At 42.5% G+C, this 26,979-nt stretch overlaps 1 protein-coding gene across 3 annotated transcripts in view; it reads left to right on the top strand.

Moving 5' to 3' along the window:
* Window positions 1–26,300, top strand: part of LOC308103652 (sorting nexin-14-like) — a 44,637-nt gene extending 18,337 nt beyond the window's left edge. For all 3 annotated transcript variants that reach the window (XM_080453750.1, XM_080453749.1, XM_080453751.1), the window contains 12 exons: window positions 12,850–13,036; window positions 14,282–14,365; window positions 14,762–14,862; window positions 15,248–15,359; window positions 15,821–15,861; window positions 17,312–17,431; window positions 18,573–18,696; window positions 19,367–19,531; window positions 22,978–23,073; window positions 23,956–24,047; window positions 24,988–25,044; window positions 26,133–26,300. In XM_080453750.1, the coding sequence (XP_080309876.1) occupies window positions 12,850–13,036; window positions 14,282–14,365; window positions 14,762–14,862; window positions 15,248–15,359; window positions 15,821–15,861; window positions 17,312–17,431; window positions 18,573–18,696; window positions 19,367–19,531; window positions 22,978–23,073; window positions 23,956–24,047; window positions 24,988–25,044; window positions 26,133–26,162 (1,209 nt within the window). In that variant the 3' untranslated portion in view covers window positions 26,163–26,300. The remainder of the gene's footprint in view (window positions 1–12,849; window positions 13,037–14,281; window positions 14,366–14,761; window positions 14,863–15,247; window positions 15,360–15,820; window positions 15,862–17,311; window positions 17,432–18,572; window positions 18,697–19,366; window positions 19,532–22,977; window positions 23,074–23,955; window positions 24,048–24,987; window positions 25,045–26,132) is intronic.
* The last annotated feature ends 679 nt before the right edge of the window (window positions 26,301–26,979 follow it).

Genomic DNA, 26,979 nt, shown 5'->3' with positions numbered 1-26,979 from the left:
CTTGTATGTCCAAAACTGTTACTTTTCAGAAAATGGAAAAAAATAAAATAACCAGTGCTCCAATAGATCCAATGTAGTTATTTGAGCAGACCATATTGTATTATTTATTCACCAGCTCTTGTTAACACTTTTCATTTGGTACCAACGTCAAAGTATACCGATTTTTCTAAATTTGTCCAACTTTTTCGAAAACAGACGATCTACAAGCTCACAACGCACATTTTGAGCTGTAGATGGGCTATTTTTGAATTGCCGAAGTATAAAATTGGGTGTAATCGGTTATTGTATGTTTTATCAAAATTGTCAAAATCTACAAAGTAACTTGAACTGAAAGTTTTCAAATACTTGTAGTGAGTAAAACATACAATATTTGCCTCTGAGATGTATTGGAGAAGAAGTATAAAATATTGAAAAATGGAAATACTCAAGTAAAGTAAAAGTACCTCAAGATTGCACTTAGTACTCAAGGAAATAGTGAATGGTCTATTTTATGTAACGCTTTTTATCCAAGGCACTTTACAATGTGCATTACATTCACACATTCACACACACATTCACTGACGGCTGGGGAGTGTCTTGCTCAAGGTCAAGGACACTTCCACAGTAACTTTGGGGGAGCCTGGGATTGAACCTTGCGGTTCCCAGCGGCCACTCTACCTCTACGTAGCGAATCAACTGTTGATAAGAGCTGCAGACCACAGAATTAAGGTTACAGTTTGTTTATTCATGCTTAAATAGCAGTTTACAAAACTGAATAGTTACAGTAATCTCTACACTGTGAGAAAAAACTTAAAGCAGAACTAAAAAGGCCTCCCATCTCACCAGAGAATTTATACAGGAGAGAAGGAATGTGAAGGGTGTGTGTGTGTGTGTGTGTGTGTGTGTGTGTGTGTGTGTGTGTGTGTGTGTGTGTGTGTGTGTGTGTGTGTGTGTGTGTGTGTGTGTGTGTGTGTGTGTGTGTGTGTGTGTGTGTGTGTGTGTGTGTGTGTGTGTGTGTGTGTGTGTGTGTGTGTGTGTGTGTGTGTGTGTGTGTGTGTGTGAGAGAGAGAGAGGAGTTTAGTCTGTGTGTGTTTGATTAGCATAGATACCGGTACAATATAAGAGCATCATTTCATGGCAGTGGTGGAAAGTAACTAAGTACATTTACCTGGGACGGCAGTGGCTCAGGAGGTAGAGTGGAGTAGAAGTAAAAGTATAGACAATTGGAAATACTCAGGTAAAGTAAAAGTACCTCAACATTTTACTTAAAGTACAGTACTTGAGTAAATGTACTTAGTTACTTTACACCACTGCCTCCAGGCAGCTTTGCACCCACTGCTCTGAACACTGACATGCAAGAGATATTAAGTATAAATACTTTGAATCAATGCAAATTGGTGTGGAAGGGACTGTATTGAATATAGTTATACATAATTATATTATACAGTAATGTTCCGGGGACATTCTTATATGTGACCAAATTTGACTGGGAGCATTTTTTTATTTTCATTTGTTCATGTCATATGAAAGCAGGGAATCATAGCAAAATAATGATATATTGGTTGAGTGAATAGTTTTGAAACTACAGCTTATAGAACAGAAGTCAAGTCAAAACTCTTCAGCAGAGAAAACACCTCTTGAATTAGCGGTTGCTAGCCATAACACTATATCTTAGCTACATGTTTATGCATTTATATATATTTATATTTATATATTTATAATATATATTTACATGTCGATTTAAGCTCTGACACTCATGTCAGGCATACTCTATATATGTGAAGAGTCTAACTGGGCTATTAACTCATTTTTGGATAAAGAAAAACGTTGTTCTGCTTCCCTGAAGAATGGGCACCAGGGAGATGACTGTCTCCCAGACAAAAACAGTCACATATTATTATACAGTAACAAGGTGCAGAACCTCTGGTTAAAGACCACGATTGAGCCAGAAAGGCAGAGAAGTTTGTGCTCTGAACTTAAAGGCATAGTTCACCCCCAAAATAACTTTTTTTTTTATAGATTAGTCACCCCATGGAGACTTGAATTCATGTATATTCATTATTTTTTGTCTCATTCCTAAAACGATAATTTGATGACCAGCAGCGGTTCCGGTAGGAGACAAAGAGTCTCCTTTGTCTCTCCTACCGGAACCTCTGCCTACCGGTCCGCTGGTCATCACATTATTGTCTTAGGAATGAGACAAAAACTAATACATATCCATGAATTCAAGTCTAATTTTTTTTTGGGGTGAACTGGGGTGAACTATATAAGTTACTAGGACTGAAGACCAGCAGCATAGACCATATTCACACGGCGGCCATGTTGATATTAAGTCAATGAAGTGCCACCCCGGTTTCCACGGCAACGGGGTGGCACTTTCAATGTTAAATTCCAAAATGGTCGCCGCATGAATATGGTCTATATAAGGTCCATGAACGAGAACAAGTCTGGACGCTCAATGAAAAATGAACATTGAAGCTCTTTAGGGTTAATAGGGTTAGATGCTCTTGGGATGCAAAAATATATCTTCTTTTTTTCTTTTTTTTTGTGCAAAAAGTGAAACAGTGAAAATAAAGAGACAGAGAGTGGACATTTGGGTCTCAAAGTGGGGTCCGGGGACCCCCAGCGGGTTCCAGGGGGTCCCCAGCCAAAGGATTGATAGTTAGGAACCAAATGGACCCTTACAGGTCTGTAACTCTGAGAGTGTAACAAATGGAACCAAATGGACCCTTACAGGTCTGTAACTCTGAGATTGTAACAAAACTCTCTGTCAAAAGATTTGCTGCTGGAAGGAAGCATACTCCGCTACTCTGTCCAGTGTTAATAAAACAGTTCTGTATCTGTTGGTTGTAGCCCATTGAAGATGAAGGGAGACTTTAAAGTGACATAAAAGCAGCACATACCTGCTTTGTGTAACGTCATTTCGGGCATTAGCATTGCTTCGAGCAGCCTGTGGCCATGGATCTGTTGCTGTTCCTCTTCTGACACTGTTGACAAGCTTTTAGAGGCCATCTTTCTTCTGAAAACCTTAAATAGTTCATCTTCAGTCCATTTGGATAGTTGATATTTCAGGCAGGGTTTTACCAGCTGGGATCTGAATGTACTTAACATTTTATCAAGTTCAGTATGGTAATGAACGACTTAATGTGTTAATAATAAAATAACTCCACAACCGACCCACAGAGCAGCACCTACAGACTGTAAGCAGGACGCAGCCAGTATCCACTCTCTGCTCCAGCCTCCTAAACTCGCCACATGCATGCAGATGATTGGGAGAGAGCAGACAGATACTCCCCCACACATTCCCCAGTCACTTGAACAAGAGTTTGACTGTATGAACACAGTCCAAGGACAAACACAGGCTGATGCAGCGAAATAAAAACATATGAATCTGTGGTGTTGACTGTAGCTGACAAAATGTAAACTGATTGTAGCTGACAAATGGACCTGTAAGTGTCCTGTAAGGGACAGGGTCCATTTGGTTCCCAACTATAATTTACAATTTAGGCATTTAACAGACACTCCTTATCAAGAGCGACTTACAGTAAGCAAGGTAAACACGTTCAAATGCAGAGAGACAGTGTAGTGCCTCAGTAATCTAAGATCAGAAATCCTTGTTTAATTTATGGATTCCAGTCTTTAAGTCTAGTGGAATTGAAACTCTCAAAAGATCAGCAAAACCTTGACTAAGATTCAATATTAAATGATAATAGAAAGATTTATTTACAGCGCTGTAACAGTCACACAACATACACATACATCCTACACTAACAAAGCACACAGATAGACTGACTTGCTCTTCCCTGACTGTCTGCTCATAATTGGCTAAAGGAAAACAATAATACGTTTGATCTTTGTCTCCGCCAGGCCGAAAGGCATGGCGAGAGAGTATGTTTTGCACCCTGTCCGTCCGTGCGTCCGTCCGTCCGTGTTGTAGAGCATTCGCCTAATGCTCACTCCGTAGTTAATGTCCCTCGGTAGCCACCGTACGGGCGACGGTCATGTATACTGCGCATGCGCAAGCCGGTTGTATGTTGTTATGCTACTGAAGCTACTGAGAGCTGTACCGCCTGAGTATAATAAACTGAACTCCTATTATAAAGTATTCCCTCCGTTTGGTCATTCTACATGGTGTCGGAAGTAAACACAGACACTTTGGAACGTCTATCGCGGAGCGCACGTTTTTTTTTATTTTTTATCGCTCACGAGAGGACAACAACCCGACCTGAAGCTAACATATGCTAACGGCTTTTCCAACGCGTACCGTGCATCATGTCGGACGGATTTCGCAGACCAGACCCTCTTACCTTTGATGAGAACATCGCTGAGAACTGGCGAGCGTTTGAACAAGAATATGACATTTTTATCGCTGCTGCACACTATGACAAGCCAGCCCGCACACGAGCCTACATTCTCCTCAATCTAGCAGGATCAGAGGCCATTGAAAGGGAGAGATCGTTCGTCTATACGCCCGAAGTGAGAGGACCCGACGTTGACGGTGCACCTGGAGCCATCATCACTCCAGCTGAGTTGAAAGAGGACCCCGAATGTTTGAAGAGGAAATTTCGGGAGATCTGCAGTCCCCAAATAAACATTACAATGGAGAGACACAAATTCAATACAAGGTATCATAACCAAGGTGAGCCAATTGAATCATATGTCACAGACCTAAGGATCAAAGCAAAGAGCTGCAATTTTGGAACACTGTAAGATGAGCTCATCCTTGATGACTGGTCTGTGGCATAAATGATGATAACCTGAGAAAAATAATGCTGCGTGACAGTGGGCTGACTCTAGCTAAAGCTATCTCTGTGTGTCAAATATATGAGCAGACAGAGCATCACACAAGGACATTGTCATCACCACATGCTCCCACTAGTGTTGACAGCGTGCAGTACAAATATGGAAGGCAGCAGAGATTTGAGCCACGTCAGAGAGCACAGACGGGGAGAAATGCTCAGCCCATTGTCAGCTGTAATAATTGTGGTGGCAGCCACGATGCTAAGAAAGACAGTTGCCCAGCTTTTGGCCAACAGTGCCATGCATGTAAAAAGTGGAACCACTACAAGAAGTGCTGCAGATCAGGACAGAGGTACTCTAGGATACAGAGTTCCAGGGAATCTGTCCATCAACTTGAATTGAACCAGGCCACAGGTAGTAATACTGATGATGAATCATTCTGTATTGATGGAATAACAGTGGTCGTGGACACAATAGACTCTAATGTGCAAGAGAAAAATGTAGCGTTCGCCACTGTACACATCAACGACAAGCCTGTGGAAATAAAAGTTGATACAGGTGGACAATGCAATGTTCTATCCTATGATGCCTTCAAACATGTGGAGAACAGAGAACTGATAGACCGTTCAATAATCACCAACCTTGTTGGATATGGGGGAAATATGATAAGCACCTTGGGCTCAGTCGTCCTGCAATGTCAACTAGCAGGTCAGCAATATGCACTACAGTTCCACATTGTGGAGAGAAATGTCCAGCCACTACTAGGCCTACTAGCAAGCACACGCATGAAGCTAGTGACACTGAGCAAGGACGTCCACCAACTCAGCGTGAACACGGATGCCAACCTGCCACACAAGCTCTTCACAGAGTATGCAGACCTATTCAAGAATGAACTTGGCAAGCTACCAGTGACATACTCCATGAAATTGGACCCTGATGTGCACCCCGTCGTCCGCCCTGCACGCCGCATCCCTGTAGCCATGCAGGACCGAGTAAAAGCAGAGCTGGAGAGGATGGCAGACCTGGGTGTCATCACCCCCGTATCTGAACCAACCGAATGGGTGTCATCCATGGTAGCGACAAACAAGAAGCAGACGACAGACATAAGGATCTGCGTCGACCCCAGAGATCTCAACACAGCCTTAAAGGAGCATTACACCCCTGGAAGAACTTGCAGTCACTCAATGTTAATCATATATATGTTACAGGGTGAATGGAGAACCAGGTAGATTGAAGAAGGCGCGTTCGTTTTTACCACCCACCCAGCAATTCTGTAGAAGCAACACTAGAGGGAGCCACAAGCCAGGCTTGTGCACAAACATATATGGCTGCGACCACACACACACAGTCACACACACACACACACACACACACACAAGCACACGCGCACGCGCTCATGCTTTTTTTTATTGAAAGCAGGACTGTTAAGATACTTTTATTGTGTTCTGGCTTTTGTTTTACTTTCTCCCTCACACACACACACACACACACACACACACACACACACACACACACACACACACACACACACACACACACACACACACACACACACACACACACACACACAGTGATCCATGAAAATAACTATTCTGTCCCTATCGGTTTACAACTCAAACGGCGCTGAGTCGACTAGTAGAGCATCGGCCGGTCAGCGCGGGCACTCGCGCCTGGAGGCGCGAGGGCGCGCTTCCTCGGCCTCAAGCTCCACTAAGTCGGCGCGCCTCCGTCGTGGACAAGCGTGTGCGTGTGCACGCGTGTTCAGCGTTCCCCTAGCGTAGCTTCCTGGTTGCTATGTGGGGGGGAAAAGACAACAACAAAAGACAGGTCCGCGTCGGCACATCAAAGCCCCGCCTCTCCGCGTTCTCCTTCTCCTCCTCCTCCTCGGAGGAGAAGGAGGACTTTTTATTTCGCGAGGAGGAGGAGGAAACTCCTCGCGAGCCTCGCGTAATAAACCCCCGCCTCGCAGCGCCGCGTCCTCCTTCTCCTCCTCCTCCTCGCGAGCCTCGCTAATAAACCCTATCTCGAAAAGCCCCGCCTCGCTCCGAAGCCCCGTGCCTAAAAACGAGCGCTCTGTCTTCAATCTACCTGGTTCTCCATTCACCCTGTGACATATATATTAATGATCTATTATAATATAGTAGATAACAGTAGCAAAATTTCAAATTTGCACCCTATGGCCAGAAAAATATAGAAGTCTTGACTTTGACTGGATGACTGGGGTTTGGCTGCATTACTACAATGACCACAATGCTTTGGGGCACTGCACTTCCTTGTTGGGAGGAGGCTGCGTGGGGGCGTGGTCTACGTTGTAACTTTCCCCTCCCAGTTCTCACTACAACAACATCAACAAACACATACAGCACATTGCATTGGCCAGTGTTGCCATGTCTGCTTATTATAAGCGGCTGGTTTCTAAAATGTAGTTGATATTTGGGCTCGTTTCCAAATGTTTTGATTGTTGTTTAAACCAGTGGTTCTCAAACATGTTCATGTACTTTTCCACGGACCCTCATCTGTGCACTGCGCGCCAACATATTTGCCAGGGAGACCCTACCAAAAATGTGTTGTTAAAATGTTTAAAAAATATTCCACATTTTGCACTTTTTTCCCCTCAAGATTTTTTGGAAAATAGCAGATCTACAAGCTCACACTGCGTCACATCGTTACGCGTTGTGAGCTTGTAGATCGGCAATTTTCAAATAACCCATGTCTAGGTTTCAAGTGCTCTTGGCACAGGTATTTTCTTTTGGGCTTGTTTTCATATACCTGGTTGCTTATTTCTCTCACAAGATCTGGCAACACTGAATGTTACGTTCCAACTTTTCCGACTTTTTTGTCTACCTTTGGATCACAAAACACGACATCGAAGCCATGTTCTTTCTTGGATCACGTGAAATACCCATTGCAAGTTTGCTATATCTATACCAGGATGTCAGTCCCATCATCACCGTGTCTTTGTTGCGCCAGCAAGCCAAGGTGAAACTATTAGTCTTGGCTGCTGTTGTATTGTGTTCTGTATTGATTTGATTGTATCTTATAGTAAACTAAATATATCATGTATAAATTAGCATAGTAACACTAAACGTGTGTGTCAGTGTGCGCGCGCGCACGTGCATCAATTTTTTTCCTACATTCCATCCCACCAGGCACCATGTAGACAGTCCGGTGCTGGTGACGTGACGTCCATCTTCTACTTGGGAGTCGGGACATCCATGGAGATGCAGCATAGTAGTCAACAATATAATAATAAAACAAAACGTTTCATACTCATGTCATGTGTGACTCCTTATTTCTGAGAGCATAATGTTTCACTGTCATTTCCAGTTATATTCTTTGGACTAAACTTATAGAAAACATGGGCATTACTTTAGAATGACATGCTAATGTTCAAATACTCTTGTCATACACACAGCCCTAATCGTTTTTTTTCTCTTTTTTCAAATGAGACCGTTTCATGCTTTCAATTGGTGTATATGGATAATATTAGGTTTTACTATAGCCTATTGTATCTAAGACCAGTAAAGTTGAATCCAATGTGCTGGGGTCCCCAGAAAAATTATGATTACATGTAGAAGTAAATACTAACAGAATGTACAAGAGTTTTTCACTATTATATCTGTAATGCAATTATGTACCATTCTGCCAAATGAAAGACCATCTCCTATCATGAAACAGTTCAAAAGAACCCTTATAGAATTGGGGTTCACATTTTGTCATTATGAATGCTTATACAATGTAGAATGTACCGTGATCAATGAGTAGAGCAAGCAGGGTGTAAATGTAATCGTTTTATTTAGAAAAAGAATATGGTTGTATCTCAAAAGGCGAGTCCCAGGGGTCTTCATCAGCCGAACGTTACTCCATTTCCGCAGGCAGGCGAAACAACATTCTGTCCTGTTGAAAAGAACACATTAGATTACACTTGTAGATTAAATAGATATCATCCCACGTGAAGCCTAATCTATACTAATATTGCATGCAAGCCGCAAATAGCAGACCTACAAGCTCACAAAGTGTCGAGTCTGACGCGTTGTGAGCTTGTAGATCTGCTATTTTCGGGACCCGGCGACGTAGCCCTGAAACATGACTGTCATGGGGGAACTTCAACCTGGTGTTTGCACTTTCTACATGTACAATCCGTACATCTACATAAACGTTCGGATTTCAAATAAAAAGTGCTTATCCCATGACCACGGATGTTACAATTTGAATCGGGTGGGTCTAAGTACCAGTATCTTCCGTATTGTTTAATAAAAAAGCATTTTAATCCGATCAGTGGCCATTTATTATGCGACCCTTATGAGAAAATGACCACCGATCAGATTAAAATGCTTTTATTTAAACAATACGGAAGATACGGGTACTTGCACCCAGCCGATTCAAATTGTAACATCCGTGGCCATGGCATAAGCACTTTATATTTGAAATCTGACAAGAGACAAAGCATAAATTTGGCTTGTCACACAAGTGGTTTAGCTTTGCATTTGGCTAGCTATGGAACGACAATGTAAACAACACTGCTCTGCGTGCATGCGTCTATCAGAAGTCAACTACACATTGTATACTACTACCCTAACTTTATTAATCTCTAACATTAAAGCAATCAAGTACAATTACACTTGGATTATTATGTCAAATTGGCATAACGTTTACAGCAATCATTACTTACTCTATAAAGTAATTAATCCAAGCTGTGTCCAGCATGATTTCAGCATACAGCCTGTTGAATTCCTCTGCGGTGGAGCTGCTCTTCTGTGTTTTATGGTTCAAATAAATATCTGTTGTGTTAGTATTCCTCCCACGGAGTGTTTACCGACGCGATCAGGGAGAAAGAAGGCTGATCCCACTCTTTGGGAGACACCCCTTGGGGTGTGTGTGGGGTTGGTCTCACTGAGACACCATGTAGTGCGGACATAGGTGAGAACCCGCGGAAAACGTCATTTGACGCTATGGGCAGCAAAATCGGCGAAGTTCCCCTTTAAAGCGCCCCCACCATCCAATGCGCACGGTGGAAGAGGTTGCATCACAGATGGCAAATGCAACACTGTTCTCAGTTCTAGATGGCAAAAGCTCGTTCTGGCAGATCTCTCTAGACAGCAAGTCTTCTCTGCTAACTACTTTTAGCACACCTTTTGGACGCTACAGATTCCTCAGAATGCCGTTTGGAATAAACTCAGCCAGTGAAGTATTCCAGCGCACAATGGAACAGATATTCGCAGGATATCCCTGTGCCATCATCGTTGACGACATCATCGTCGGAGGCCGCACTGAAGCAGAGCACGACGCAAACCTAAAGAGGGTGCTTGACCGAGCACGCAAAGTTAATCTGAGGCTCAACCCCCTCAAATGCAAATTCCGGCTGACAGAGGTCAGTTATGTCGGCCATGTGTTCACCAGTGAAGGTCTGAAAGCGGACACTGACAAGACCACGGCAATCACCGAAATGCCTGTTCCTGAATATGTCACAGCTCTACAGCGATTTCAATGATCAATTACCTAGGAAAGTTTGTGCCAAACTTGAGTGAGCTGTCTGCCCCCCTGAATCAGCTGACGCGCAAAGACACAGTATGGTGCTGGCTAAAGCAACACCAGGACGCCTATGACACACTCCGCCTGTCCTGTCGTACTATAATGTCGATCAACCAGTCACTCTCACATGTGATGCTTCACAACACGGACTAGGAGCAGCATGTCTACAAGGGGGCAGACCAATTGCCTACGCATCACGGACAATGACTCAGCCAGAAACACGCTATACCCAAATTGAAAAAGAACTCCTGGCAGTCGTGTTTGCATGTTCGCGATTCAATGACTAGATCTACGGAAAGCCAGTCACCATAGAAACCGACCACCAACCCCTGGTCACAATCATCAGAAAGCCGATCTACACAGCGCCTGCACGACTCCAACGTATGATGCTGCAGCTCCAGAAGTATAACATCGACCTGGTCTACAAAAAAGGAAAGCAGATGTTCCTGGCCGATACCCTGTCACGCGCCCCCAGGGCATCCACACTTCAGCATGGGAACGAGGTAAACGACTTCGAGGTTATGACAGTCAGCCGAGTCTCGTCCAGCCGTCTGGATGAACTCAAGAGACACACGGCAGAAGATGGACTACTGCAGACCCTCTCTTCTGTTATCAGACACGGATGGCCTGTCAGACAGCACAGTGCTCCACCATCCATCAGTCCTTTCTTTCCATTCAGAGACAAGCTCACCATCGAGGAGGGTGTCGTCATGAAAGGTCACAAACTTGTCATTCCCCAGTCATTTCCTACAGAAAGTGTACACAGACATCATGCACAGAGGACACCCAGGAGCGGAGTCCACTAAACGCAGAGCCCGAGACATAGTGTTCTGGCCCACCATGAGCAGAGACATTGACAGAACAGTACTCTCATGCTCTGTTTGCAACAGCCAGAGGCCCCATCAGCAGAGGGAACCACTACAGTCACATCCAGTTCCTGACCTACCATGGTCCACAGTGGGAACTGATATCTTTGAATGGGATGGCAAGCATTTCCAGGTGCTTGTAGACTCGTACTCTGGCTGGTATGAGATTGACTTGCTCAAGGACATCGCATCAGCGACAGTCATCACAAAGCTGAAAAGACATTTCTCTGTACATGGCTCCCCATGTCTTCTCATCTCAGACAATGCGGGACAGTACACCAGCCAGAAGTTCAGAGATTTTGCTGCACAGTGGGACTTCGAGCAGCCCAGAGTTCCCACAGTCCAATGGTTTGGCTGAAAGGGCAGTGCAAAGTGCTAAGCAACTGATGGAAAAGTCAAAGAGGGACGGCACAGATGTGTTCCTCAACCTCTTGAACCTGAGGAATATCCCTCGCGACGCTCAGCTTGGCTCACCTGCACAGAGACTAATGTCGAGGCAGACCCGCACTACCCTCCCGGTCAGCAAACAGCTACTGCAGCCTGCCCCTCTCAACACCCAACACGTCACAGCCCAGCTCCAGAAGAAGAGGTTCTCCCAGAAGCTGAGCTATGACAAAGTCCAGCCGCCTTCTACGTCCACTGTCGGAGGCCGAAGCGGTCAGAATGCAGACCTCCCGGGGGTACGATCGCATGGGCATGGTAGGAAAGATCTGTGAGGAGCCACGGTCTTACATCATCCGGTCTGGAGGTAGGTTGGAGAAATCGCAGACACCTCTTACCTCTTGCGGAGAAACCTCCAGGTCGGCACTGACGGTGCCGACTGGCAGCGCTTCGAACCAGCTGTCAGTGAGACACCTCCCCTCTATGGCGAGGGACAACGAGAACTTATAGACACTGACCCACCCCCAGTCCAAGTGCCCGTAGCTCCAATGCCCGCAGACACTGGTAAGAGCCCTTACACAACACGCTTTGGTCGCACAGTCAGGCCAAACCCCAGATACAGTGACTGAGTATTGGACTGGGGATAGACTTTAAGGACTGTTCCGTACTACACATAGTACAAAGTTGTTAAAAAAAAAAAAAAAAAAAGGAATGTAACAGAGTATTGACTGTTTGAGAATAATTGCCATTTGAAAAAAATCTATTGCCATGCATTTGATACCATTATTTTCTTGTTTCTTGCAGCTAAAGTATTGAAGTGCTACTGTTCAACTTTGAGTAGTTATTTGTTGTTTGCACTGTAAGCTAAAGAAGGGAGATGTAGAGCATTCGCCTAATGCTCACTCCGTAGTTAATGTCCCTCGGTAGCCACCGTACGGGCGACGGTCATGTATACTGCGCATGCGCAAAAATGTTGATAGTACTCCTACAGAATTTGTCCAAACATCACACAAATCAGTACACAGTATCTCTACAGTCATGTGATCAACACGGATCAGAGTAGATCAAAATGTTATCAAATGGGGGTCCGTGGCCTGATGCATATCAAACTGGGGGTCCTAGAAATAAAAAATAGTTGAGAATCACTGCTATAGCCATAAAAATCTTCTCTTATGGGGGTCCCTGGCATATCTTTTCAAATAGGGGGTCCACAGGCTAATATGTGTCAATTTGGCGGTCCTTAAAATGAAAAAGTTTGAGAGGTACTACCGTATAGTATAAGGGTCCATCTTCTGGACCCCCTGGTGGTCCTCAGACCAGACAGTAAAGTGTTGTGTTGGGTCCTCCCCAGGTGGAGGAGGCCATGATGGTGATGGAGGACGACTCCCCTGCAGAGCTGATCAGCGCGGCGGGCTCGCTGCGTAACCTGTCCGCGTGGCGCATAACCATCCCTTACGTCGACTTCTACGACGACGACATCAAGAGGGAGAGGATCCCCGTCTTCTGCATCGACGTGGAACGCTACGACCGGAGGGAAGGTGAGAGGAAACAGCGCGTCTCTGGACTCGCACGTTGTCAGGCTTGCACCGCAAAATCGTGACTCTTAATATTGATTGAAACCTTTATTTATTCTCGAAAAGAGCATTGAGGTTTAACCTCATTTGCAATGATGTCGAGATCACACACACACACACACACACACACACACACACACACACACACACACACACACACACACACACACACACACACACACACACAAATCAACAATTAAGACATAAAATATAAAAAAAATATATAAAACACTGAAATAACAAATTAAGACCAAAACCAAAAACTAGTAAGTTAAACAGTTACATGGTGACAACCTGCTTTGTCATTGGGCAGTGGTTCTCAAAGTGGAGTGGGTTCCAGGGGGTCCCGAGCAAAATCATTGATAGTTAACCAATTGGACCATTGTGGGTCTGTAACCCTGAGAGAACTCTGACATTTGTGTAGATTTAAAATGGTATCAATGGTATTTTTAATATCAAGGACCCCCCACTTTGCACTTTGCATATGCATTAGATGGACCGCCATCTAATGCATATCAAAGTGGGGGGTCCTTCAAATTAAAAAGGTTGAGAATCACTGCTATAGAGCCACACCGTAAAAAATCTTCTCTTATATGGGGGTCCCTAGCATATCTTTTCAAATGGGGGTCCGCGGGCTACTATGTATCAATTTGGGGGTCCTTGACATGGAAAGGTTTGAGAACTAGTGTCATAGAGGATACAATTGTGAGTACCGGAGCTTCCACCAGTAATACATCTAAGTACTGTGTGACCCTGAGAGTGTACAAATGTGACACAATTTTTTTTTTTGATTGATTGATTTTATTAAGATTCAGAAAAACAGCATCTAACAACTTGACACAATAAATCCAATCTATTTGAAATGATGATGGTGGCAATTAAGAAAGGTGTCACAAGAAAATGGTTGAAACCAGAGATACTAGTAGCAGTTGATGAATGGATGGAAATAATATATATTAAATCTTGTCTAGATGTTGACATTCTCTTTGAAGCTTCAGAGAGAGAAGTTTGCCAATATAGGTTTAGGGGCGAATGAATCACACATAAGAACCTTTAGAGTTAAATAAACACCCAAATCTTGCCAGCACCCCAAATCTTGCCAGCACCCCAAATCTTGCCAGCACCTTTAAGGTCTCAATGAAGAATAAAATAATGCATTTTGCAGTTATATATAACTGATGACTCTGTTTCTTTTCCCACTACCTGCAGTTGGACACGAAACTGAGAAGTGGTCAGTCTTCAGGAGATACCTTGAATTCTACGTCCTGGAGTCCAAACTCACTGAATTCCACGGTAAGATGTTCCTAATTTGATTGATTGATCGAATACTTTTATCAGTCAGAAATGTAAACAGCACGTGCTACAGTAAGACATAAAGGCTAAGAGAATAACACAATAAAGTCCTGTGTACTTGTTTCCCTTGTGGTCCCATGTATTCAATTCATCAACATTCCAAACCGCTTGCAACCTGCCATCCTTTTATTGGGCATGTAATTATAGGCAAACTTATTTTTGTTTGTTTGTTTATTTATTTATTATTAAAAATAAAGTGTCAACAATAGTGAAAATACCTACACGCTTACAACAGTTTTACTATGAACCATTTTTCCATTGTAACGGGTGTTGTGTGATCATATTTGCTCAAACAGCCACTGCTTTATATTAATATTTTGTTCCATCTCTTTGAAGGCTCATTTGCCGATGCACAGCTGCCCTCCAAAAGAATCATTGGACCAAAGAACCATGAATTCCTTACATCAAAGAGGGTGGAATTTGAGGAGTATTTACAGGTAGAGTGTGTGTGTGTGTGTGTGTGTGTGTGTGTGTGTGTGTGTGTGTGTGTGTGTGTGTGTGTGTGTGTGTGTGTGTGTGTGTGTGTGTGTGTGTGTGTGTGTGTGTGTGTGTGTGTGTGTGTATTTATATAATTAGGTAGGAGTCTATTAATTCCAATGGGAGAGTGGATGTGAACAACACAGCGAACAAGTCTTTACCTCATGGTGACTGGTCACTGTAACTAAATATTGGACCCAACCGCCACAAGTGGCTGCCCTCTTGCAAATACGGCCAATTGTGTTTGTTGAAATCCCTGGATGATTCAAACTCTGCGGTGGCATGCAGGAACTTAAAATGGGGTTTGAGCAGTGATTTAATATTTGTGTGTGTGTGTGTTTTCAGAGGCTGCTAAAGCACCCAGAGCTGAATAATAGCCAGCTGTTGGCTGACTTCCTGTCGCCTCACAGCATGGAGTCTCAGTTCCTGGACAAGATGCTGCCTGACGTCAACCTGGGTGAGTCAAAAAATCATGCAACTCAACAAACCCTAACCTGGGTGAGTCAAAACCATCCGACCCAGCACTGAAACGTACGGTTGATCTACAAGCTTTGTGAGCTCGTAAATAAGCAATTTTTCCTTTTTGTTTTTTAAATTAGTTTTATAAAGTACTTCCCCGGTTATGTTTCTAATGGAAACTTAAACAAAAACACATCACAGAACTTCATGGGTTCTGGAACGGTCCAGGCAATGGAAGGTTCTGGGTTACCCTTCATAGTCTAAAAGAGCCAAAAATAATCCAAACCAGCAGTCTCCACTAGATGGCAGTGTTAATCAATCAATTGGGCAGCTGTTTATTGGGCAGCTATCTGATGTTCATGCTTGAGGAATGTGACTTGGTACATTGCTCTCACATAGAAGAAAAAAAATACAGCAGATGAAAAAAGTACACACTAATCTGAGTAATTTTTTTCACAGGTAAAATCTTCAAGTCTGTACCAGGCAAACTCATGAAAGAGGTGAGAAAGTGACCTATGGTAAACCCTTTTAATGTAAAATAATGAATAAATCGCTAATTTGTTAATGTAATGTATGTAGGAGCAATCGACAAGAAGATGTCAAAATAATGTGACAATTAAATAAAAGTACACATTATCGATATCTAACTGTATTTTGACGAGTCATAATGATAATTCAAGTTATCTATGTCCAATAACGTTCATAACTTGAGTATCTTAAAAGGACTTCATACTTGTAATAAAAAATTTGAGATACCTCCACTTTAGATTTGACTAGTCATATGGTGAAGAACAAATGATGTCCAAAGGTGTCTGCTTCCTGTGTTCAATTAGCTGGAGAGAAGTGATTACAACACCACACGCAGAAGGAGACAATAGCAGCACAGCTACTTCACATAGTCTGTGGTTACAAAGCACAGTTTCACTTTCATGGAACCTTTCCAACAGGTGTGAAATTTGAAAGAGGAAGATACAGCTCTGGTGAAACAAACAAGTCTTATCTGTGGTGTATTTCATGCAGACATTTGAAACACGCCCCCCACACATACTGTATGACATGGAGCAATAGATGATATGGAGGATAATGTTGCACCATTGACATATTTTCTATAATGATATGAGTAAATTCTATCACACTTAACTGCAGTGAAGTTATCTACAATTGTATTTGAACCCGGCCTCGCTAATAAATGATAAAAACAATCTAGTATAGTGAAATGCAGTGTTGCATGATGAGAATATAGAGTATTCTGGGGTTGTTCTTGTCGTAATTCAACCGAAACATCCATAATGGCAATGTAATTGAGGGATAACCTCAGTCAGTGGTGTAAAGTAACTAAGTACATTTACTCAAGTACTGTACTTAATACAACTTTGAGATATTTTTACTTTACTGGAGTATTTCCAATTTTCAGTTCTTTTACTTCTACTCCACTACATCTCAGAGGCAAATATTGTACTTTTACTCCACTACAATCTTTTAAAAACGTTAGCTACTAGTCAATTTGAAGATATAAATTATATAAAACATACATTAGCCCCTTCAGCCCTGTTTTATACATAGGCTATTTGAAAATAGCCGATCTCCAAGCTCACAACGCGTCACGAAGCGACGCCTTGTGAACAGTTCAGTACTTTTACTTTTGGTACTTTAAGTATATTTTGATGCCAATACTTTTGTACTTTTACTCGAGTAACATTTTGAACACAGGCCTTTTACTTTTAACAGAGTATTTTTATATATGGTGGCATTGCTACTTTTACTCAAGTAAATTATCTGAGTACTTCTTTCACCACCGACCTCAGTTGCGTACCTGTTTGTACCCACTCCCACACTCTTTTAACATCCAAGTCACATTCCTGCAGAGGCATTCAACCAAGCTACGCATGCGTGCGTTTCAGAGAAGTGGAGGTGATCTCTCAGTGCTGTGTTTGACTTCTTGTTTTTCAGAAAGGCCAGAACCTGGAGCCATTCATCCAGTCTTTCTTTAACTCCTGCGAGTCTCCTAAAGCCAAACCCAGCCGGCAAGAAATCACCGTCGTCAGTCCCAGCGCCGAGAACAGCAAGATGGTACGCCGAGGGTTAGAACCAACTGCCCTAGCTTATTTATTGAGAAGGAAATGGAAGTGCTGACCTAACTGACCTCGCTCAGTATCGGGGGGATGTATAGCCTCACACTAAATCATTGTGTTTTTTTCTCTGTCGGATAAACCAAAGTCTTTGTATTGCTTTTAGCTAGCACTCTTATCTAGAGTTTCTTACAGTCAGTGAGCAGGTAGCCTCGGAATCCCAGGCTTTTTTTTTTGTTACAAAAGAAAAAAAGCCTGGGGGAGCCATGCAGGAACGATGGTCTTGGACCTTGTTATCTCCTAACCAATCAGAGTGCAGAGGGGCGTCGCTCTAAATTTGGTGACGTCAGCGTGCTCCGTGCACAGGCCGAGGGGGGGAGGGGAGGGGAGGCGGGGACATAGATTGGTGAAGCAATAGGAAGCCACGCACAAATCCGGGCGGCTGTGTTTGGATCCGCCCTTCAAGACCATGGATTGAGCTCGTAGCCTCAGGCTACTGAGCAGGTGACTCTTCAGTGTCACCTTTCCATGCCAAATAGCAAAGTGAATGTCATAATCCAGTCGGTGTCAACAGTCCAGAGTTATGAAGAGTTATGAATAATAACATACAACAAATTAACTAGATACTTATGAAATAGTAGTTCATGGGTTTTGCATACTACTGACTATTTGATTAAATTTAGATAATTAAAGGGATCCGATACAAACCAGAAAATATATGCACAAATCTTAAGGTCATGCACTATTGGATTTGACACGAGGACATTATTGGATGCAGTATAGCAGGTCTCAAGCATTAAACCCCAACCAGCAACATCCAGACATATGGTTTGTCATAATATTGTTCAATTGTATATTAAAGGACATGTTGTGAAAAAATTACAAAAATCTGAATAGATTTTGGTCATACTCAAATGGTTGGGTGGTGCATAGGCCTAGCTTGTGAATAGAGAGTCACAATTAAGTTCAAATCCTTGACTGTGGAAATTGGAACGTTAACGAATAACAGTTTAATGCTTTATTATTATTGATCATGTGTAAGAACTCAATCCTGATTTAATGAATGAGAACCGGCAAAGCGATCCTGGCACATACAGTAATGGTCTTTTGGTTGACTGATGGCTTAACCAACTCTCTTGTAGCTGATCGGCGATCTGTTTAAGAACAACGCTAACCTTCCTGAGAGCTGTGAGAGGAAATACAACCAGAACTGCTTCATGGAGATGATGCCTGTGAGTGGCATGTACGACTACCTGATGTATACGGGTGAGTGGGACAATTTCTGTCATCATTACATCTACCTGATGTATGAGGGTGAGTGGGACAATTACTTTTCATCTTCATTGTATGATTGTATATATATGTAAGATTTGTATAAGACTATGTTCCTCTCAGAATAGGGATGCTAGGGTTCAAGCGGTTAAATGAAACAAATGGAAGAACCAAAAGGAGGACCCATGAGGTCCATTTGTACACTCTCAGAGTTAAAACTAACAGAGGATTTGACAGTATAGATCAGAGTCCCATCGACAACATATTGGAAATTAAAAAGGTCCAGGATGCTGAGGATAAAATCAGGAGATTTTCCATAATAATATTAATAATAATAATAATAATAATAATAATAATAACCTATAGAGCTTTTCTAGATACCCAAAGTTTCTTTACAAAACAACACAAAAACTTTAAAAGTATCAAAAGCTAAGCAAGACAAAATAGTTACAATTAAAAGGTAAAAGGGGGTTTACATTAGTAAAGACAAGGTTCTGATACACAGACATGAACGTTGTAAGGTTAAATGAATGTGGGTGGGCCAAGTCCGGCGGGGGGTTTGGGGGCGCTCCCCCAGAAGGAATCTCCTGCTAAAATCAGTAGTGCTGGCAGGTATGTGATGCAGGTATGCTGATGGCTTGTTGTGTCCTGTGTGGATGGACAGGTCGGGTGGTGTTCCACATGCCCGACTGGCTCCATCAAATCATGTCAGCGGGGAGGATCCTGCTGAAGAACACGTTCGAGGCCTACATGGACCAGTACATGCACTTCAAACTGGACCAGATCCTGCAGGAGCACCGCATGGTCTCCCTGATCACACAGCTCAGAGGTAGGTGTGTGTGTGTGTGTGTGTGTGTGTGTGTGTGTGTGTGTGTGTGTGTGTGTGTGTGTGTGTGTGTGTGTGTGTGTGTGTGTGTGTGTGTGTGTGTGTGTGTGTGTGCCAAATGTCCCCACAAGTGTAGTTGATTTTGAGAAATGGACATTGTATGGGCAATTTTCCTGGTCCTCAATACAGAAGTCGTTGTTTTGAGCATAAAAAATATATTTTTAACGTTGGGTTTACTAAAAAATATATTTTTAACGTTAGGTTTACATTTACAATTAGGAATAGATTCAGTTTAGGATTAGGCATTTATAGGTCAGGTTCAGGGGTTAGGGTTAAAAATATTTATCCTTGGTTGCATGCAGGTGTCACAAGTGGTTAAAAAACTATATGAGGAAGAACTCACTAATATAAAAAAGGAGGAATATCTTTTCTCTGGTAGACAGAGTCTACCTGGTACCTTTACTAATACAAATAACCAATTCAGTGGAAACCGTTACATAAAAGTGACACCCCAGATGGGACTAATAAAATATTGAGAATAATAAAACCAAACATGGATCAAAGACAGAGTCTTCCTGGCACCTCTACTAATACAAATAACCAATACAGTGGAAACCGTTACAAGAGGCACATAGTAACGGGGCTGGGATGCGAACCAGGGAACTGTTTCCCAGGTGGCCTCTCTACTAACCCAGCTGCCAATATATCATCTTACAAACTGTAGCTGCTGAAGAGAATACGAAGGAAACCCCCTGGCCAGTGGACAACATTTCCAGAAAGACAGAAAGACTGTTTGACTTTATTTGGATGCTGTTCAAAGAGTCTGCTCTGCAGTTCTCAGTCTCATGAATTAGTTCCACAAAGTGCTTCATTTTAATATGGGACGCACGCTACTTTTTCTACCACTGTGTGGCGCTGACGTGCCTCACGCCAGTGACGGCTGTATACATAATGTATGATGCAGTCGATGTGTGCAAGGCACGCCATGTGCACCACAATGTTAAGTTTGTATAAATACGGCGTCACGTTATGGTTAACCGCTGATAAACCACAAACACTCCACGTGTACACCTTTTACAAAAACATGCTCCAAAACACCCGTCCCCAGTGTGTGTGCATGCTTGTACTTGTGTGGGTGTTCTATCTTTGGACTGATGCACTCAGACCAATGCAAGAACAGAGCATTTACAAAGGAGCCATTGGTAGTTATTTCTGCTTGCTTGCCTGCCTTCGTAACAGAGGGGTGTAATTTTAGGATTTAGGATAAAGCTACGGTTAGACACCTAATGGTTGAGGCTGTGGCATTTTAAGGGTTTTAAGGGTTCCATCATGTGCATCACTGGAATAGCCTGTGTGTGTGTGTGTGTGTGTGTGTGTGTGTGTGTGTGTGTGTGTGTGTGTGTGTGTGTGTGTGTGTGTGTGTGTGTGTGTGAAGAATGTTCTATTTGAATAATTAAACTTAGGAGCTGATTGCTCAACCGGTGGCAACCTCTACAGAGTGTCCAGTAAAAACACAGAAATTTACGTCCGTTCAATGAAGATGTATTCACACCCACATCCACTTTTCACCACCCTTTTCGTATACATGTGTGTGGTTCTGATGACAAGGAAATAAAAGCATTCACATATGACTTAACCAAACAATCATCAGTTTAGAATAATCAGAAATAGGCTACATGAAATATTAATACAACTCAAACAACATTTGCATAAACAAATAGCAAAGTGATTAAAGACATGTAACACAAATACTTACAATTAGTTGCACGCACACTAGGTAACAAAAAATGTCCAAGGGGGAAAACAAACAGAACTTCAACAACTGAGATGCTTCTCCAACAGAGGACTAACATAGAATGATGCAACCTATTCATACAGCAGGCTCTAATCAGGCATCAGGCACTGATCGAACAGAAGGCCTAATTGACCACACCTGGTCTGTGGGTCATGGTGACATGAGTAGGTCATGGTGACATCAGCCAATTAAGAATGCCTGAACATGCCACAACATAAAATAAGTAACAAATATAGTCTGAGGGCAATGATTACTGGCCTTTTGTACTGTGTGTGTGTGTGTGTGTGTGTGTGTGTGTGTGTGTGTGTGTGTGTGTGTGTGTGTGTGTGTGTGTGTGTGTGTGTGTGTGTGTGTGTGTGTGTGTGTGTGTGTGTGTGTGTGTGTGTGTGTGTGTGTGTGTGTGTGTGTGTGTGTGTGTGTGTGTGTGTCCGTAATTTCGAGCGCCAGATGACCCCACAACTATAATAGAATTTGAAAAAAATGATATTGTGGGGGCCATTTCCCTGGTCTTCACAAGACAAATTGTAATTTTATGGTGAAGTGGATACCTGTAGACTTACTAGGATACTCTTTCACCAGGTGTATGGAAGGACACGAGTTGAGGTGGATCTTCAATCGTCAAGCTTTATTTCGTGCCGGCAGGTTACAAATAGCATAGCAGAAGCAGGCAGTGCTCACAAGCTCAACTGCGTTCGAGTCTAATCGAATGATATCTTTACTAAGTATTTATACACTTTTTATCTGACTCAGTCCCTTTGGTCGGGTCCCCTCCTTCCTCATCCATGTCTGGTCATTTCTCAATCTATCAGGCACACAACAGCATCTTCCATGTAAATTACCTCTTTTCCGCGGATTTAAGAGTTCGCTCTGACATGATATTAATTCTGTGAAATAAGAGTTCATTGGTCTGATATAATTCTTGATCATGACATCATTTAATGTGTATACTTGCTTATGGGACCAGGGGCGCTGGAAGTCATTTATTCCAAGGGGGGCTGGGCTTGGCGAGGGAAAAATCCCCCTGTGCAAAATTATATTTGTTTAATTTACAAAAAAAAAAGATTAAAAAAACCCATCATTTTTCCCCCCATTTTTTTTCTTTCTCTTCCCCACCACCAGGGGTGCTGCAGCACCCTCAGCACCCCACTTCAAGCGTCCCTGTATGGGACCTTCTATGGGACCTTCTATGGCTCCCTTCCCAGGTTTTTCCCAGAAATGGACGTCAGACCCTTGCCCTAGTAGCACTGAATGTGTGCTAAACTCAGAGTAGCTGCTTCCCCAGCAACTCTTATTGCATGAGTACTTTAACTCAACACCTGCTAACGTTATATACATATAGGTTTTCTGCCACTACAATGGTTAAAAAAAGGTTTGGGGAGTTAGTCTTACAATTAGGAAAAGATTCCGGTTGAGGTTATGGTTAGGATTAGGCATTTAGAGGTTAGGTTTAGGGGTTGAAGTTTTGCCTGATTTAGTAGCGTGCCCTGCACCGCAAATAGTGGTGTGTGTGCTGTGAGACAAAGTCCAGGTGTGTACCTTGGGATTTCGTGACAAGCACACATTATTATTGCAACACATGACACAACTATACAAGATTTGAGATTTCTCTTTTCCCAATACAGAGGCAAATAAACCTGTGTGTGTCCAACGTTAGACGCTGTGTTCTGTGAGACCACGGAGGAGAGGACCGTGGAGGACAAGCAGATCAGAGCCAAGCAGACGTTTGAGGAGATGATGAAGTATCTGCCAGGTCAGTGTGGCACACCTGAACACCAGCTCTCTAATCAGTGCAGAGGGACAGTGTAGGACATTGGTTCTCAAAGTGTGGGGTCCTTAGGGGGGTTTCCAGGGGGCCCCCAGCAAAAAGTGTTAATATAGCATCACAATCATTTCAACCACTTTATCCATAAATGTTGGCTATTCAAAAATAGCCGATATACAAGCTTGTACATCTGCTATTTTTTTTTTAAATGTTGGAAGTGATTTTCTTTTTTGAACAAAATAATCTCCTCTGGTGGTCCATGGCACAAAACATTTTCAGATGGGGGTCCGTGGCCAAACGTATATCCATTTGGGTGTCCTTGGCACAAAAAAGTTTGAGAACTACTGGTGTAGGAAGTTAGGAACCATGCAGTAAAGCAGTGATTCTCAAACCTTTTCCATTTCAAGGATCCTCAGTTTAAAATGCATTAGGCCACACAGACCTCCCTTTTGATAAGGTTTTTTTTTCCTCTGGGACCCCAATCCATACTGTTATCATATCCTCAGTGTTAATTTAACTCAGAGTGGGTACGAATGGGACCATTTGTAGTGGTTAAACAGATTTAACCACTTAAACTTTTCAGTTTCTGAATTTTTCCTAAGCAGCAAAACATTTCTGCCTCAGGAACAATATACAGGGAACATTTTATTATAAATTCCAAGAGCAATGAAGTGCATGATTTGATAAAGCACTTGGGGTTGATTGTGTGTGTGTGTGTGTGTGTGTGTGTGTGTGTGTGTGTGTGTGTGTGTGTGTGTGTGTGTGTGTGTGTGTGTGTGTGTGTGTGTGTGTGTGTGTGTGTGTGTGTGTGTGTGTGTGTGTGTGTGTGCCTTCTGTCTGCATGCACATGTCTGTGTCTTCCACGTTCAGATGTTGTGGGGAAGTGCATCGGCGAGGAGAATAAATACGAGGGCATCAGGCGTCTGTTCGAAGTCTTCCAGCATCCACTGCTCAACAAACAGGTCAGCTGAGAAACTAACACTACAGTCATTCTGTGCCCGTGGTGTCGCTCACACACGCCGATCTGCCGCGAGCTTGTAGATCTGCTATTTTTTAAACATTTTGGGACGCCAGGTTGACAGTGGCTAAGTCAGATGCACTGGGGGTGTGGAGGTTCTGCGGTTCCACTGTGGTAAAATCGCTTTTTTCTCCAACTGTATTCCTAAGCATTGTGACTAGGGCTGCAACTATTGATTATTATATTAAAGATAATGCTATCGATTACTTTTCAGATTAATCAAATGATCGACAACCGTATTTTTGAAATTATTTTTATTTTGTGTACATAAACAAATTGACATGAAAATGTTCTAATTGATTTTAGATAATCAACTAAGTCCATTAGTCCGATTAACCACTTAAAGGGATAGTTCACCCCTAAGCCAATAATTTGATAACCGGCAGTGGCTCCGGTAGGAGACACAAAGTGTCAACTTTGTGTCTCCTACCGGAGACATTAGCATCTTCCCTCCGGTCATCAAATTATTGGCTTAGGAATGCGACAAAAACAAAAAAATCTCCATGAATTCAAAGCTTCATGGGTTGTGTAATTGACAGAAAATAAGTAATTTTTTGGGTGAACTATCCCTTTAAGCCCTATTTTATACTTTGTCGTACGACAGTGTCATGCAAAAATACATAAAGTAGCCGACCTACAAGCTCACACTATGAGCTCAGCTATTTTCGCAATTTCATTTAAATCGATAAAGAAAATGAAGGATTATTTCGATTAACACATTCCCTGCCATGTATTAATTAATTCATTGTGTAGCTTCTGCCAGGTTTTTTTTTACCTTATATTGACGATCAAATAGGGTGTTAATTTAAAATATGGAGATAAGAGGTTTCTGCCCGACAGCAAGGAGAATGTTCAGTTGTAATGTGTTTGTGCTGTGTCCTCAGATGACCTATGTCCTGCTGGATATTGCTGTTCAGGAGCTGTTTCCAGAGCTCAGCAAGGTGAGCCCAGACAGCCTGCAGGACATCACAGAATGATGCAAGCGCACCGCATGGTTTGGGGTGTAAACATTTAGTTCTGTGTGGTTGTGTGTATATTTCATTTGGGTCAGGGTTTTTTTTTTTTGTGTGTCGGGTAACACCGACCTAGTATTGACTTACACTTCCTTGTTTAACCTGGCTCCTACCACTGAAGTGTATTTATTTAACACATTCAATCCGGGAACGCATCTCTGTCATTTTGGACGTCTTTGGCTATTCAAAAATAGCAGATATACAAGCTATGCTAATAGATCTGCTATTTTTAAAAAAAATCGTGAAAATGTGTATAAATCTTTGAATTTATATTTTTTAAAGCGAACATTTGCAAAATATTTTGTTCCAGGGACCTCCAGATTTGAGTTAAAAATGTTGTTTAAAAAAAGATATGTATTCAAAGGTTTGCACAATTGTTCAAGATTTTTCAAAAATAGCCAAAGTATAAAATAATGGCTATAGCTCTAATCTAACATGACACAGATGTGAAATCAATAGTTTTCCTCCTGGATTCACACGGTGAACACACACAGACCTGCACCAAAATGCATATGGTGACGGCCATGGCAATCCAAAACCTGCCTGTCACCTTCCCTCTCTCACCAGCAGACTACAATACACAGTAAAGATCCTCAGTGTTACAGGTCCATTTTGGTTTGTTTGTTTGACTGATTGAATACTTTATTAACACGTTTGAAAAAACAGTACAGCAGTACACTAACAAAATAATGCTAAAAGGATGAGATCTATGTTTCCGTTTCTTGGTTCTTATTTGTACACTCTCTGAGTCATAGATAATTCATTTGGACGGTACAGTGCATATTTTAATGAACACATGATGTAATAAAAATACACCGGATTTAGCAAGCTAATTTCCATCCGTAGTCCCCCCAAGTGTTGCATCTAAATAGAGACTTAAGGCTTTTTCACGCAGGAAGCGAAGGACGTGGCTAGTATGTAGCTGTATTGTAGATGGGATTGGAAACTTTTTTTAATATCTTTGTAAGGTGTAGACTATAGGCTAAACACCTGTATGTGTTCTGTGTTCACTGCAGGGGGCCAAGGAGCTTGCTACAGAGATATGAAACAGTCTGTCCTTGACATACCGGCTTTATGGAAGTGCAATACTAAACTCATTACACTGTCTCTGGAGCCATCTCAACATTCCAATGTATCATCATGCACTAATAATACATACATAAAGATTATATTTATTGAATTAACTGTTGTGTGGCTGTCATTTTTCTCCTTTTTCATACTCCTTTTTTTTATGAAGCCCTTCATTATTATCGATTTGAAATAAGGGCTAGATGTGTTCTCTGCTTCTGTCTGTGTGTGTGTGTGTGTGTGTGTGTGGGGGGGGGGTATTTTTTTATATATAATTGTCCAACATTACTATGTGAACATTGGTTGTTGCAAAAACAAGGTAAAACATATTTCAGTCTTTTGGTAAACAATTCATTTAAACCAGGCCTGCAACCACCACCATAGATCTTGACTGGGTACCAACGGCTGAATTGTTTCTGACGGTTTGTTTGGTTTGCGCAGTGAGAGAGAGAGAGCGGCGAGAGACTATGACCGTGACAAGGACTGTGCCTACAGTAACTCCACAGACACACAACTGTGACAGAGGCCTCAGTGTCGACACATTAAACATTTTCTTCAAAGGACGTTAAAAGGAGAAAAATACAAAGTACCAGAGCAGCAGGAGTTGTTCCCTCAGGGACACAGCTGTGCTCTGTGTGGGAAGGTCAAGTGTAAACGACACAGGTACGTTGATCCCAGCAGGACATACAGTATGCTAGTGGCAGTGGTGTGTTGGCCTGTCACTATAGGCTCTGTGCAAAGCAGCCATATTGGAAAGAACTTGGGCCTCTTCCTTACTTCCGTCTGACCAATTAT

The sequence above is a fragment of the Gymnoscopelus braueri genome, assembly GCF_963280865.1.
Source record: "Gymnoscopelus braueri genome assembly, chromosome: 16".
NCBI lineage: Eukaryota > Metazoa > Chordata > Actinopteri > Myctophiformes > Myctophidae > Gymnoscopelus > Gymnoscopelus braueri.
This window is presented reverse-complemented; position numbering and strand designations above follow the sequence as displayed.